The sequence below is a fragment of the Malus domestica genome, chromosome 11, assembly GCF_042453785.1.
Source record: "Malus domestica chromosome 11, GDT2T_hap1".
Taxonomy (NCBI): Eukaryota; Viridiplantae; Streptophyta; class Magnoliopsida; order Rosales; family Rosaceae; genus Malus; species Malus domestica.
The window spans coordinates 6,429,670-6,446,486 of record NC_091671.1 but is presented as its reverse complement, the minus strand read 5'-3'; the positions used below and the strand labels follow the sequence as shown (position 1 = coordinate 6,446,486).

At 38.1% G+C, this 16,817-nt stretch overlaps 2 protein-coding genes and 1 long non-coding RNA gene across 4 annotated transcripts in view; 2 read left to right on the top strand and 1 right to left on the bottom strand.

The window, feature by feature from the left end:
• The window catches only part of LOC103422793 (anthranilate synthase alpha subunit 2, chloroplastic-like), a 78,263-nt gene that overhangs the window by 8,911 nt on the left and 52,535 nt on the right, over positions 1 to 16,817 (top strand). The gene's annotated exons all lie outside the window — the stretch shown is intronic.
• Positions 5,312 to 9,721, bottom strand: LOC103447416 (putative disease resistance protein At3g14460). Its single transcript, XM_029088249.2, has 2 exons — positions 5,882 to 9,721; positions 5,312 to 5,770 (listed from the first exon to the last, which is right to left on the bottom strand). The coding sequence occupies exons 1-2, from the start codon at positions 9,025 to 9,027 to the stop codon at positions 5,761 to 5,763; spliced, it is 3,156 nt and encodes a 1,051-aa protein (XP_028944082.2). The 5' UTR covers positions 9,028 to 9,721; the 3' UTR covers positions 5,312 to 5,760.
• LOC114819706 (uncharacterized) lies at positions 13,942 to 16,687 on the top strand. The gene is made up of 2 exons (XR_011573104.1): positions 13,942 to 14,080; positions 15,438 to 16,687. It is a non-coding gene; the product is annotated as an uncharacterized lncRNA (long non-coding RNA).

The window sequence follows — 16,817 nt, the reverse complement described above, 5'->3', positions numbered from 1 at the left end:
GGGAATGATTGTTATTACTTTGATCAAATTAATTAATTAATTAATGCGGCTAGAGAATGATTTTGTGTTTTGTCGGCTCTTAAATATGATGTGTGTTGTGAATTACAATATCATGATGAGACATAATGATTTATATGTTGGTGGGAGAGAAATCATGTTTTCATGGGGATTGGTTATGTAGCCTGAGTGTTGTTAGGTTATAATAAATGATTGAGGAATGCTATGCTTTTCTGCTTGAACTTAGTGGATAAACGTCTGATTTTGTGATAAGGTGAACTACGAATGGATGGATCCCTATTGAGGGTACGTAAGCAGTCTAATGAAGAGATTAGATGTAGCCATAAAGTATACGAAAAATTATTGTGCATCTGGATCTTGAAGGATACTTTGTATATATTCAGGAGGCGAGGTATGTTAGATATACGGGTATTTGGTGACGTCACGTGTCGATCATGGACGTATGTTGGGATCGGGGCGTGACAATTTAAGAACCCTTACACCCCTATAAGTGTAGTCGATGTGGGATCATAACAATGATGGGAATGTTAACGTTTTAACCAAACCAAAACTAAAGGTAATGGCATACACAAGCAAATTTTGAAACCCTAGTAATCATTGTTGCTTTTGCCTTTCAAACTTTTCGCGAACAGCGCCGTCATATGTTGAAATCGGGAACAGATTAAAACGATCACCGGGCGGAGTTTTCCTTGCCTTCATGGCTGCATCCGTTGTCATCATGAAAATTTCCGCTCGACCTTTGTTCTTAAAGAGCATTTTCTTCAACCTTGCCAAACTTGGAGAAGAAAGCTCTCAGCCTTTCCGTATAATCTTCACCATTCTCGTCCCAAGAAACTATAAACACTTTTACAAGAAAAAGTTTACCAAACAATCAACTGTTTTATTTTACGTCCAACTTATTCTCGTTTTCTCACAAAACAGCAAAACAGTCTTTTTTTTTTCCTTCCCTTAAAATACTAGAATACCAAGCCCACTACAACAAACCATTAGCCAAGGGCGGAGCTACCATGGGCCTAGGGGCGGATGCCCCCATTGAAGTTTTTCTAATGCTGGCATGCTGCTCAAACTGATCTGGTTCTGCAGTAGCAAAGCCCCCACCAAGATGTTTCTGGTTCTGCAGAAGTAGAGCTGGGTCTTTGTTTTTTTTTTTTCAAAACCAGGCCAAAAAGACGTCGTTTTAGTCCTGGTAAAAAAAATTAAAAAAATGTAAACAAAACGACGTCGTTTCGTATATGTTTGGAAAAAAAAAAGTTATGTTATAGTGGGGGACCATTTGTCCACACAGTCCCAGACTCCCATTCCTTCCATCTCTTTATTTCATTTTTATTAGCCTTTGCGGCTCCAATCAGAGAGCAGAGCAGCGTGGTGCTGCTCTTCCCCCAACGCCAACAGCTTGAAACGGAACGGAAGTTACGGAACAGGAGCAAAGTTGCTCTTCCCCCAGCCACCCCAGCCAGCCATTCGCTAGCCGACATATATATATTTAGGTAAATTTTTTAATTCCTAAATCTATAATAATCCCTAACCCTAATTAATTATTTAAGACGAATTTTTGTTTAATTGGTATAGAAATATAGAATCATATGGATATGGTCATGCACTAATATGGTTATTGACTTATTGATTATTGATATGAATTCTATGATTATTGATGAATGAAATTATGAAATGGATATGGGTATACATTTATTCATATGATTAGTTGAATTAAATGTTTATTTGTTGAATAATTTGTATGCTTATTGGTATTGGTTAATTGAATTGTTGCCTTGGTTGGATCTTGGTTTGATTAGATTGCTATGTTAATCAAAATGTCCCATGTAGTATGTTATAAGGTTAAAGTTTTACATAAGTTTTCTTTAACGACTTGGTTTCAAAATGTTTCAGTTGCATATCTAACTTGTTTCTCATGTGTTTTCATCCTGAAGGTTAGAAAAGATGGGATTTTTATTGAGATTTTTATTCTATAAATTATGTATGAACCTTATATGTTATTGGCATCAATTTGAATGACTTTGCAGACTGAAACATCATGGAGAGGTTTTTCAAAAAAATATCAATGCCGCCATCCCCAGTTATTGAGAAAAATAATGATACTCATGGTCATGGACAAGATAGTACATAATTTATTTTATCAAATCTTCCATCAGATCCTGGTAAGCGAATTCTAATTTTGGATTACAATCCTAATATTCGAGATCAAGTACGAACAGCGTATGTGCTAGCTGGTCCTCAACAACCTAAAACCCATAATTTTCCTTACAAGAAATATGGAGACACGCAAAGACGATTCAACCCTGCTTGGTTTGATGATTTTCCTACTTGGTTGGAATATAGTGTAGAAAAAGATGTTGCCTTTTATCTGTGTTGCTACCTTTTTAAACCAAACATTGGAGAACAAGCAGGTGTTGATTTCTTTGTTGGCGAAGGATTTTCTAACTGGAAGAAGAAAGAAAGACTTCTAACTCATATTGGAGGCGTCAATAGTGCACACAATCAAGCATGGAGTAATTTTGAAGCTTTAAGGAGTCAAAAGCAACATATCCAGTCTTTTTTCTCTAAAACTCATGATGAAGCTCGAATTCAATATAGAGCTCGGTTGAATGCATCAATTGATTGTTGTTGATTTCTTTTGAGACAAGGGCTTGCATTTCGTGGTAATGATGAATCTGAACGTTCAAGCAACCATGGAAACTTTCTTGAGCTTCCACAGTTTCTTGCCGACCACAATGAGGATGTGAAAGCCGTTACTTTGAAAAATGCTCCGGATAATCACAAATTGACATCACCAGATATTCAAAAAGACATTGTAAATGCTTGTGCAACTGAGACGATCAAGGCTATTATTGAAGACGTTGGCACTTCGTTGTTCTCTATTTTGATTGATGAATCTCGCGACGTATCAACGAAGGAACAAATGGCTATTGTATTGCGTTATGTGGACAAGAATGGGCATGTCGTTAAGCGTTTTATTGGCATTGAGCATGTTACTAGTACTACTGCTCTCTCACTTAAGGAAACCATTGATGATGTATTTTCTAGGCATAAATTGAGCATGTTTAGGTTGCGTGGGCAATGTTATGATGGGGCCAACAATATGCAAGGTGAGTTCAATGGTCTTAAAGCTCTTATTATGAAAGAAAGTGGTTGTGCCTATTATATTCATTGCTTTGCACATCAACTTCAATTAGCTCTTGTAGCTGTGGCAAAGAAGAACATCCAAATTGAGTCTCTTTTTATTATAGTTACTATTTTGGTAAATGTTGTTGGAGCTTCATCGAAGCGTTGTGATCTTCTTCGAGAGAAGCAATTTATTAAAGCACTAAACAATGGTGAGTTTATAAGTGGCAAAGGCAAAAATCAAGAAACTACTTTGAAACGTGCTGGAGAAACACGTTGGGGTTCACACTTTGGTAAAGTATAATGACTATGTTTTCATCCATACTTGATGTACTTGAAGCAATAACAGATGATGGAGTAAGCTCTCAACAAAGATGTGAAGCGAATAATTTATTGGATTCCATGCAATCATTTGATTTTGTTTTTAATCTACACTTGATGAAAGATATACTAGGAATAACCAATGAATTATCACAAGCATTGCAAAGGAAGGATCAGGATATTGTAAATGCCATAAAGTTGGTTGAAGTTTGTAAGCAAAGGTTGGAGATAATGAGGAAAAGTGGTTGGGATTGTTTACTTAGTGAAGTCTCAGAATTTTGTCTTAAACATGATATTGATGTGCCTAATATGAATGATATGTTTCTTTCTCGAAGGCGAGGGCAACGAAAAGCACAAGCAGTCACAAATATGCATTATTATTGTGTTGGGATATTTTATGTTGTTTTGGATTGGCAGCTTCAAGAACTAAATAATCGTTACAATGAGACCAACACTAAGTTACTTCTTTGTTTGGCATGTTTATGTCCAGCCGACTCTTTCTTTGCTTTTGATAGCCAAAACTATTGCGTCTTGCCCAGTTTTATCCTAAAGACTTCTCTATGAATGAGCTGGTGATATTTAAGATTCAACTTGAGACTTACATTTTGGATATACGGTCTAGCATTGAGTTTTCAGGTTTAAAAGAGATTGGAAATCTTGCAAAAACAATGGTTCAATGCAAGAAACACAAGGTGTATTTGCTGGTTTACTTGCTTGTGACATTAGCACTAACTCTTCCAGTTGTTACTGCAATTGTTGAAAGAGCATTTTTGGCCATGAAAATTCTGAAGAATCGATTGAGAAATCGGATAGGAGATCAATGGATGAATGACAACATGATTATTTTTATAGAGAGAGAGAAATTTGATGGCATTGGTAATGATGTTGTCATGCAACGCTTTCAGAACATGAAAAAGCGTCGAGGGATATTGTAAGGGATTGTTGTATGAAAAACTTTATGGGTTAATATATAAGTATTGTGTTTAGTAAATTCTTGAGTTTTTTAATTATGACTTTGTTGTTTGAGGATGCCCCCATTCACCCTAATCTCTGGCTTCGTCCCTGCCATTAGCAGGCCCAGTCCTAACAAGCCCTTCACTCTTTAATTCTCTCTCTTTTTTTTTAAATTTTCATTGTTTATTAATTTAAACAGAGCCTTCTTCCGTGCTCACTTTGCTGAACAAGTTTCATCATCTCCTTCTTTAAACAGAGCTTTCTTCGGCATCTGTCAGTGGCACTTTCACTGAATCCCACAATTACCCATCTCATCTCCCATCCATTTTTTTCCCTCTCAACAGGTATTTCTTTTTTCTCATCATTTTTTTCTTGTTTATTAAATTATTGGTATTTATGATTTCCTGTTATGCCTGGATATTTTGTGTACAAGTCTGGAAATTTTGGTAAATCTTGTTCACTTGTAACATTCTCTAGAACATGCTCGTAAAAGAATTCATGTGTGCAGGCCAACTAGGGGTACTAATATGTGGATTTCCTTGCTCTCGTTTTGTCTGTTTTGAGAATTAGAAATTTATCACCGAGACTTTCCGGCAGCCAAAATTTATGATTATGAGTTGTGTAATTTTGTTTGCTCATAATTTTTAGGTACATATCATTTCACGACTCCAAACCTACACATGCGAAGCAACTTGAAAACTTTTGTAGCTCTATGCATCCCTAAGGGCATGATGAAATGGTAATCATTTGATGAGACATGATTAACAGATAGGATCATCTTGGCAATACTAATTAAACAAGTCAAATTTACACCGCTTGAGATCGATTAGTAAACAACAGAGGGTTTTCGATACTCTGGTCTTACAACATTCATGCATGATCATAGATTCACAGTTCCAAACGAAATCATCATCCATATTTTACAAACCAAACGTTTGAATTTGAATTCCACAAAGTACCAAAATCTACCTCTCAATAGACACAATTTGGAAACAAACTTGAAAAAGGAAATTCGGAAACTAGAGCTCATAAACTTGTTGAAGCTCCTTTTTCATCGACGACTAGTTCGATACAACAAATTGTCGTATAATAGAACCACCATAAGACACAGTAAGAAAAGAGGGAGAGTAGAACCAACTCTGAATCACTTCCACTCCATTTAACCCATCAGTTTCAAGCCTGCTGAGAAGACGGTAGCTGTGCCAATGCTGGCATTGAAAAACAATATTCACAATCCACAAGTCGAAGAGTAACAAGATGAGAGAACGAACGAGTCATCTCCTAACAGATTTGGAATTTTTGTAGCTCCATATCTTTCTATCACAAATACTTTCAAGTTTATATGGGTCATGAGTACCTGTAAAATTTGTTATTACGTGAATATTAACATTTGAAACATGTTTATGATTTAAATTCACAGAGCCAGATAGTAAATAAACACATAAACGCACGTTGACGAATTACGTACCATTGCAAATCATATCTTTCGGTGATCAATCCATATGTGGGGATGTGAGAAATCTTGGCCCAATCTTCTCCAGCGTCTCTCTGGCACCGGTGTGTAAGCAAATCACACTGGAAGATTTGCAGACGAGAAAGAGAAGCGGGTAGCCCTTCATCTGGCAAACTCTGGAGTTGAGGACAAAAAGATATATCCAACATCTCGAGAGAGATGAGGTGTCCTAACGCCTTGCCGTCAATGGTTCTCAGATTCGGAAGATGGGAGATTCTAAGAGAAGTGAGAGTGGTTGGCAGCAGCCCCTCTTCTGGAAATGATTCGACAATTTCTTCTTCTTCACATTCTGAGAAGTTGACAGCCAAGTGTTTGAGAGAGGTGAGTGTTTGTAGACCCCACCGCATACGGTTTGCCATCAGTTTTTTACAACTCCAGATTTCGAGTGACCGGAATTTAGACGGCAATCCCCCTTCCGGAAATGATTCCAATTCTGGAGATTCAAATATGAACAAAGACTTGATAGACGGGAGAGAGATTTGCATCTCCTCTGGCAGTGACCTGAATTTGTTACATCCTTTGATTTCCATCTTCTTCAAGTTGGGCGCTTGCAGTCCTCCTCCATGGGGGAAACCCACAAATTCTGGGCACTCCATTATCTTCAAATCATCGAGGGGTGGGAATTTAGATTCTTCCGGAAATGATTTAAATTCTTTACACCCTTCTATGGATAGAGACTGAAGAGAAGGGAGAGAGCTGTGCATCTCCTTTGACAGTGACTTGAATTTGTTACATTCTTTGATTTCCATCTTCTTCAAGTTGGGCGCTTGCAGTCCTCCATCATGGGGGAAACCCACAAATTCTTTACACCCTTGTATGTACAGAGTCTGAAGAGACGGGAGAGAGGCGTGCATCTCCTCTGGCACCGACCACATGTTTTTAGAAGTGAACACAAATATCATCTTCAAGTTGGGCGCAAGCAGTACTCCACCACCCACAAAACATACCAGATTCGGGCAATCTAATATTTCCAACTCACGGAGGGATGGGAGTTCAATATTGAATTTATTGCACTCTTGCGAACAAGCAAGGGATTCGACATTAACTTCATGCAAACTTAGCCCCTCAAGTCTTGGAAAGTAGTCTAACGGTATTTTCCCCGTTAGTTTGGGACAGCAGTGCAGACGAAGCTTGCAAAGATTAGGAAAATGTCCACCTTCTTCTTCTTCACCTCCAGGGAAACACCACTCTTGCCATGCCAGCATATTGCAGAAACTCAGAAACTCCAAAGATTTAAATGCAGGTTTAATTCCCCCATAAAACTCAGACCCCACTGATTCCACTCCATTCAACCCATCAATTTCAAGCCCTTTGAGGGAGGGCAGCTGCCCCAATGCTGGCAGGGACAAACAATATCCACAAGTTTCAAGTCGTAGAGAGACGAGATTAGAGAAAGACTCATCTCCTAACCAACCTGGAAACTTTGTACCTCCGTATCCTTCAATAGCCAGTACTTTTAGGTTTATATTGGGCTGCAGGTTGCCCAGCACTCGGCTATCGTTTTGAGAATCGATAGCGTCACCTTCCCATTTCAAATGTATTTCAATGAGCTTCTTGTCCCTCAGTTTGGCCTCCAAAGCATCCTCAGCACATGTGATATTTTGAAGCCCTGAAATATGAAGATTTCCACTCAAATGCTGAAACCCCTTTAACTCATCAATGTTTCCCCCGACATCTTTGCTCAAGACAAACTCACCTCCAAATGTTTGGAGATCTTTCAACTTGCCCATATGGGGGGGCATCTTTTTTATTTTCGTACGTCTCAAATCAAGATGGCGCAAGTTGATAAGTCTTCTCAAATCGGTGGGCAACTTAGCTAGACATGTACAATTTGACAACAACAACATTTGTAAATTATACAAACTGCATACCGTGTAAGGTAATTCCATTATTAGAGTGTCACACAAGTCGAGGTACCGTAGATGCTTCAAGTTGCTAATCGAATCAGGCAACTCACTGATATCTTCCCCTCGGAGTTTGACAACTCTTAAACACTGTAGCATTAAAAGGTGATCAAGTCGTACCGTCGGCAATGAATAGAGATCGCCAAGAATGAAGGTGCGCAGATACTTAGCTTCATAAATAGTGTCAAATCTTTTAGAATCAACATTAGATGAATATTGCATATAAGAAAAATGACGACGCTTGCTTACAACATCCAATGAGAAGTCGTGGTCTTCCAATCTAAAGCAAAATTTCCCACATACATAAGTCGCCAAATCATGCATCAGATCATGCATGATGAAACAATCATTTGAACACGAGTATTGAAAAAATGACCGTGAGGTTAGATCATCAAAGTATTTCCTTCCAACATCTTCCAACCTAGTCTTATTTTGGGGTTGTAAAAGATCTTCGGCCATCCACAATAAAATTAATTCAGACTTGTCAAATTCATAATCTTTGGGAAATATCGAACAATAAGCAAAACAATGCTTCAGCACTGGAGACAAGTACTGGTAGCTTAGCCATAGAGCCGGCAAAATTTCAATCTTTGCATCTGACAACTCCCATATGTCACTTTTTAGCACATTTTCCCATTCCTCCACATTTGGTTCAGAGCGTAAGAGACCACCGAGAGATTTTGCAGCTAAAGGAAGGCCTTTACACTTGCTAACAATTTGTCTGCCAATTACCTCAAGATTTGGATCTACAATTACACTTGTATCTTTGAAGGCATGGTTTGCAAATAAAGACCAACAGTCTTCGTCAAGTAAGTGCTCTAAATAGTGGGTTTGAAGAGTACCCATCGTAGATGCAACACCATGATTCCGTGCGGTGACAATGATCTTACTTCCATGAGCTCCAGACTCTAAGGGGCGTTTTAAGGAATCCCAAATATTGTAATTCTCGTTCCAAACATCATCAAGAACAAAAAGAAACTTCTTCCCCGCCAAAGCATCTTTGAGTTTGACCTGAAGCTGGTTTAGGTCTGTGGTATCACAGGTTCGTGAAGTGACTGATGCATAAATTGTTTGTATGATCTTAACAACGTCAAATTCATCAGAAACACAAACCCATGCCTGGAGTTCAAAATGCTGTTGCACTCTATCATCATTGTATAAGAGCTGAGCAAGGGTGGTCTTTCCGATCCCACCCATGCCCACAATGGGAATAATGCCAATCTTACTACAAGTGACATCATTTGATAGCAACAATTGAATGATGGTTTCCTTCTCATGATCTCTTCCATACACATCAGAGCCTTCTACTAAAGAAGCTGAAAGCAATGTTTGTGAGATTTTGTGTCTACTACCTCTTTTCAAATCAAGGGCATCTCTTTGTTCTACAATGAAGCTTAGCCTCTCAAGAATTTCCTCTATTTTGCTGTCTACAGACTCATCAAAAGCATGGAAAGAAGCAGAGATGAGGTCTTGTGCTACTTCCAAATTCAGCTTCAATTTTTTGCCTCAACGCTTCTGTCTTGATCTCGTCCAGTAGGTCCTCAGCATCAAGGACTGCCTCTTTAAGCTCGTGTAGCCACAGCCTCACATGTGGGTTACGTAATTACTTTTGCTCGGCATCATCATAAACAGCACCAACAGACATCAACTTGATCCTCAACTTCTTGAGCAACCCTCAGTCAGTTTCTTTCCTCTGATGAAGTTCCTGACCTCCTGAGAATCCAACTTCACAAATACTTGCTGGAAGAAACCCGAGAGAGCGGCTCCACCTACCACCGCCAACGCCATGATCAGTCTTTTCTTTGCAAATGGAATTTTTGTGACAGAGTTAAGAGAATGTATAACAACTAATCAAAGACCCAGGAGGATCTGCAGAAGTAAAAATCTTCAACGCCATGATCAATCTTTTCTTTGCAAATGGAAATTTTGTCAATAATTCACGCGGTGTTGGTCGTGGAACCTGGCATCTGTCTGCCGAGCAGCTTGAGCATCTAGCGCAGCCCTTGAATGCTGCGGGTCCAGTCCAGCATCATCAGCAACATTCCCATCCACAGCAACTGGCGCAGCCCTTTGCTCCTGTTTGGCCCAGTTTCTGTTCAATTCTTCTCAGCCCCTTTGCTTCCAGGCCCACTGCTGTATCTGGCCTTTTAGGCCCACCTTGGTGCTATAACTGCAAGGGTGTGTCTAAGTTGCGGACAAAGTGTGCGATCGTCCGGACAGCAATCTGATGGCTGAGATTTGGCGAGGTCTGCTTAGAACCGGTTCAATCTGCTACAGCATCGGCTCAAACGGGTTTGGTTCTTCCAAATAAACATCTCCAGCTTAAACCACTATCTCTTGCCTCGCTCGCCCGCGCCAAGATCCACTACTACCGTACCAGCACCTCTCTCAGCTCTCCGATCTCGATGCTTTCCTCTTCTCCCTCGAAATTTCTCCATCATCTCTCATTCTTCCCTGGTGTTCCTCGCTCGCGTCTCAATGAAGTGCAAGATGGCGTTGACATTAGTTTTGTATAACATGAAACGGTTAGGCCATTAATCTTACCTGGTAGTATTGCTAATCCTAGATGATGTTTAACATTGCCTTTCATTTAGAGAAGTCGTGGCGAGGGTGTGGTGTTTACTTTTTAGTGTAGTCTTCTATCTAGTGTGGATGTACTGTGCTTGTCTTCATACTGCTAATTTCTCAAGATTTGCATAAGCAATCTATTCAATGTCTGAGTTTTTGTTCCTCCAAATTGAGAATTAGTGGCCTTTCATTTAGATTATCGTAGTACTAAAGGGTCGTCTGTTATACCATGATTTGAATGCTTATAGGGTTCTCTTTGACGAGGTATTCCTTTTTCAGATTTGATCATCTTAGTTAAAAATATATGTATTTTCAGTCATGTCCGTGCCCATTACCATTTTTTAGGGTGATAATGTAGCGTTTGGATGGACTTGCAGGGTGGTGAGTGGTGACCCTTGCCTTTCATGTTTTGGCCTGAATATTTAAGAAGGTAATAACTTTTCTAGTCTAAATAAATGCTACTCATCTGTTTGATCATTTTTGTTGTTACTATATCTAAAGAACTTTTTCTGCTTGAGATATGTTGACTTTACTGGTCGTTTATTTAAATTGTGGGAAGCGTCACTCCAGAAAGTGTAGTTTATAGCTTTGGCAATGTTGCTCTTGATCTGCTAAGTGGAAAGTAAATCCCTCCAAGTCATGTAAGTGGGGTGCTATATAATATGTCGGATGCACATTATACCATTAGTCTGTCCTATATCTTTATTGGAAGAAATCACTCCAAAAACGTTCAAGTGTACTATGTCCCCAATGTCGTGCAATTTTAGTTGTGAGTTGAGGTGAGTCGTCTTTTTGTACGAATAATGTGAGTTTGATAAAGTGAAAAGATCTAATGTTAGGAACTGTAAATTATATCAGATGATGGGAATGTACTTAACGTTTTACCCAAACCAAAACTAAAAGTAATGGCATACACAAGCCAATTTTGAAACCCTAGTTAATCATTGCTGCTTTTGCCATTCAAACTTTTCGCGAACCGTCATGTGTTGAAACCTGGAACAAATTAGAATGATCACCTAGCAGAGTTTCCGTTGCCTTCATGGCTGCATCCATTGTCGCCATCAAGGAAGAAAATATCGGTAATATCGGAAATATCGGTAGTCCGAAAACACGGAAATATCGATGGAAATATCGGGATAATATCGATATCGATAAAAATTACATGGAAACCACGGAAATTGTAAGAAAAACTTGAAAATTTTTATTGAAACTTTACAGGATGTTTATTTAGTCAATTATCTATTAATTTATCATAAAAAATTGGAAGGAAATGCATTGCATGATGGATTTAACTGATTTAAGTTGATTATATAGCGAGCTGGCAAACATTGTGAGTGTAGAAAATATATAATAATTAATGAAAGAAGTTTAAACACACCATAATCGTTTATATATAATGAATTAGTACAATATTTTACACTTTATACATTGCATGGTAAGATACATGAGTGACTAAGTACCACATAGAGTTCCTATGAGGTTCAAAATTTTCACTATCTTCATCATCACTATGTGTAGAGTAAGTGTATTGTGAAGAGTAGTCAGCAACCATAGCAATGACTTTCAAGAACCGAAACCCAAAAGTCAATAGGAAACCGAATACTTCGGTATTTTTCGGGATTTCAGGATTACCAAACAAATGGGATATGGAAACCAATCCCATATCGAAAATTTCGGTATTTTTCGGGATGGTTTTGGTTTGGGACTTTTTTCGGTTTGGTTTGGGATTTTCGGGAATTTTTTCCAACCATACATGTAAGTGACCAAATAAAAAATAGAAAAATTAAAAACCACATGCCATTGACTAAGTAATTAATTGACACAATTTAAAATATAATACCACAAAAAATTTGGAATATGTGCAAATTTGTTTCTTGCAAAAAGAATTCAAAACAAAACCATATATATAAATAGTTTAGCATGTCTTCATAAAAACGTAAGTGGTATGGTGGTCAAGTCGCTGAAGGAGTTAAATGGGAGGGGTTCGAACCCCTTTATGTGCATGTTTGAGACTTTTCAGAATTTTTCAAATATTTTTAGGTTCATCTCGCGATATTATTCATAATATCGATATTATCACGATATATTAACGAAAATTAAAGGAATACTCACGAAATATCGTGATATGAAAAAAAACGATAATATCGGCGAAATATCGCCGATATTATCGATTTTTAAATCTATGGTCGCCATGAAAATTTATGCCCTACCTCTGTTCTTAAAGAGCATTTTCTTCAACCTCGCCAAACTTGGAGATGAAAGCTCTCAGCCTCCTCTCCATATAATCTTCACCATCCTTGTCCCAAGAAACTATACGCACTTTTACAAAAAAAAAGGTTTACCTAACAATCAACTGTTTGATTTTACACTCGACTTATTCTCGATTTCTCATATCACAGCAAAACAGTTTTTTTTTTTAATTATTTTTTATTATTTTTATTTTTTAAACACAAGAATACCAAGCCCACTACAACAAAGTACTAGCAGACCCAGTCCTAACAAGCCCACCACTCTTAAATTATCTCTCTCTCTCTCTATGTTTTAAAATTTTCATTGTTTATTAATTGAACAAGACTTGGCTGCTGAAAATTCAGCAGCCGGTCCTGCTTACACCCATTCCCGGGTGGACACTTGTTCAAGTTTTGATTTTTTTAATCAAAACTTAGACACGTGTCTACACGTGATTTTTTCAACACAAAAATACCAAGCCCACTACAACAAAACATTAGCAGGCCCAGTCCTAACAAGCCCACCACTCTTCAATTAGCTCTCTCTCTCTCTCTCTCTCTCTCTTTATTGGAAGAAATCACTCCATAAACGTTCAAGTGTACTCTGTCCCCAATGTCGTGCAATTTTAGTCATGAGTTGAGGTGAGTCGTCTTTTTGTACGAATAATGTGAGTTTGATAAAGTGAAAAGATCTAATGTTAGGAACTGTAAATTATATCAGATGATGGGAATGTACTTAACGTTTTACCCAAACCAAAACTAAAAGTAATGGCATACACAAGCCAATTTTGAAACCCTAGTTAATCATTGATGCTTTTGCCCTTCAAACTTTTCGCGAACCGTCATGTGTTGAAACCTGGAACAAATTAGAACGATCACCGGGCAGAGTTTCCCTTGCCTTCATGGCTGCATCCATTGTCGCCATGAAAATTTCTGCCCTACCTCTGCTCTTAAAGAGCATTTTCTCCAACCTTGCCAAACTTGGAGAAGAAAGCTCTCAGCCTCCACTCCGTATAATCTTCACCATCCTTATCCCAAGAAATTATACGCACTTTTACAAAAAACAGTTTACCTAACAATCAACTGTTTGATTTTACACTCGACTTATTCTTGATTTCTCACATCACAGCAAAACAGTTATTATTATTATTATTTATTATTATTTTTATTTTTTAAACACAAGAATACTAAGCCCACTATAACAAAGCATTAGCAGGCCCAGTCCTAACAAGCCCACCACTCTTCAATTATCTCTCTCTCTCTCTCTCTCTCTAAATTTTCATTGTTTATTAATTTAAACAGATGCTTCTTCCGTACTCACTTTGCTGAACAAGTTTCATCATCTCCTTCTTTAAAAAGAACGAGACATTTTGCTTCTTCGCATCTGTTAGTGGCACTTTCACTGAATCCCACATTACCCATCTCATCTCCCATCTTTTTTTTCCTCTCAACAGGTATTTCTTTTTTCTCATCACTTTTTTCTTGTTTATTAAATTATTGGTATTTATGATTTCCTGTTATGCCTGGCTATTTTGTGTACAAATCTGAAAATTTTGGTAAATCTTGTTCACTTGTAAGATTCTCTAGAATTTGTGAGTTTAATTACTGCTCGAATTGGTTCAAATGTTACTGGGAGGGGGTTAAAGGATCAAACTTTGGCTAAAGTTGCCAACTTTCTTTCATTTTCCATGGGATTAAATTTGGCTATTGTTTTCAGTTTTCCTAGGTGAAACCTGCCAATTATTCATAAACTAATATATACTAGCAAATATGTCCGCGCTCTGCTGCGGATTTTCAAATCGTAACTCACAATTTATCACACCCGTTTCTAAATTATTTAGAAATCAATCAAAGCAATTGAATTCACATGGTGAAATAAGTTTTTCAGTTTCATCTATATTCTATTAGATTTAGATTAACAGTCTATGTACCATAGAAATCGAAATTTCTAAGTCCTAACTGTTACAATTGACATGATTTTTATTTTTTTGTATGGATTTGAGAATACGATTGTTTAATTGTCCCTCAAGTGTAGTAGTAGTAGTTGGTGATCTGAAAAAAATATACCTGCACAAGGATTCAAAATTGAATCCTGATTTCTTGTACCATGAGTAGAGAAGGAAATGGTGCAAGACAATATATAAAATAACTCTGACAGTTGCGTATTTGAGGCACAATTGAACCTGATTTAGAAGATTGGCTGTACTTCGGAAGATAACGGCATTCGAGTCTGAAAACAAAACCCCATAATCCGTTTGTATGTGTTCTATGGTATAAATTATATTACTAGAATGAACCTTTTCTGGCCAGAAATGATGCCGCTGCTGGGGACCACTTCTCCTCAAGCCTTTTTGACTCTCTTGTTAATTGGCACTTACTATCTTCCATGAATTTTGCTAGTATGTCGTTATGCTTCGAGTTAAGAGCTTTTACGTTTAGTTGGAATTGTTACGACCCAATTTATGTACTTGTAGGATGCCTGAAACATTAGCCGATCTCACTTAGTAGGAAAAAGCTTTATTGTTGTTGTTGTTGTTGTAGGATGTCTGAAACATGAAGTTGATATGTTTATCGGTGTTGAAATGTTTGGGGCATTACCATAGCATATTTCATGAATCTGTCTTGTTTGAGTGCAAATCTGTTTTCTTTTCGTACTTGGATGAATTATCTAATTAGCGGTAAAGATTTTGTTTGATGATTAGAAATTATAATTGCCCTGTTGCTCATAAATAGTTGAATATATAAGTTTTTGTTTCTTTTTAATTGAACATAACAATGGCCAGTTACTTATCTTTGAGATCTAAATTAAAGGTTCCTGGGTCCTTTGTGAATATATTCAAGGGATGGCAGAAGTTGGAGAGAGCTCGGGTGCAAAACCCTGTGAAGAATTCTGGGCCAAGCTCGTTCCATCATACTCGAGATATCCAGATGTTGAGATTAGTTCATATGAGATTGTAGCTTGCTCAGAGATCCTGGTCCTGAAAGTTGTCAGAAGAAGTTAAAGATTTCTATGGATGCCGAGCATGCAATATGCTGCATTTGCTTGAACATATGGCATGATGTAGTTACCGTTGCTCCTTGCTTCCATAATTTCTGTAACGGGTGCTTCTCGGAGTGGTTAAAGAGATCACAGGAGAAACGTTCAAGTGTACTCTGTCCCTAGTGTTGAGCAGTTGTACAGTTTGTTGGAAGAATCATTTGTTGCTTAACGTTGCGGATGAAATACTAAAAGCTGATTCTTCACTAAAGCGCACCAGTGATGAAGTGGCAATTTGAGACTCTTATGCAACAATACAATCTAATCTTGTTGTAAAAAGGGCTCGCTCCCAGGTGGATGAAGAAGCTGATAATCCATCAAATCCATGCCCTCAATCTGGTACTGAATATGGTGGGTTCTGCTGCAATCAAACCACTATCCATCTGCAATGTCAAGCATGCGGAGGAATGATGCCTTCGTGCACCAATAACAGTGTACCTCAACACTGTTTAGGATGTGATAAGGCATTTTGCGGTACATAATGGCATGCGCAAGGGGTTTCACAAAGTGATTCTCATCGTGTGTGCAGTCGCAAGACTTTTAAACCAATCTCAGAACGGACCATCTCTAGAATCCCTACTTCAACTCATGACAACAATCGACATGAACAAGTTATCACTGAGAAGTGTATTGCACAGTTGGGAGAACATTGGAGGATGTTATTGCACAATGGCTTGCAAAGTTGAACAACAGAGAAATTGATCGAACGAGGATGCCCCTGAATCATGCTGAAGCAATAACTTCTGGGTCACCTACGTGCAATTACTGTTATGAGAAGCTGATCTCCTTCCTCTTGTACTGGTTTCGGATTTCGATTCCCAAATATCATCTACCCACAGAGGCATCAGACAGGGAAAATTGCTGGTATGGATATGCATGTCGGACACAGCACCATAATGAAGAACATGCTTGTAAAGAAATCATGTGTGCCGGCCAACTAGGGGTTCTTATATGTAGATCTTCTTTCTCTTGTTTGCTCTGTTTTGAGAATTAGAAATTTATTACAAGCTTATCTTCTCTGGTACTACTGAGATTTTCTGGCAGCCGACATTTATGTATAAGAGTTGTTTGCTTTTGTTTGCTCATAAGTTTCGCGTACATATCATTGCACGACTTCAAACCTACACATGCGCAGCAACTTGAAAACTTTTGAA

What these genes read in the sequence shown, in the direction of transcription:
- LOC103447416 (XM_029088249.2), bottom strand. Translation starts at nt 9,027, where the DNA reads ATGGGTGGGATCGGAAAGACCACCCTTGCTCAGCTCTTATACAATGAT.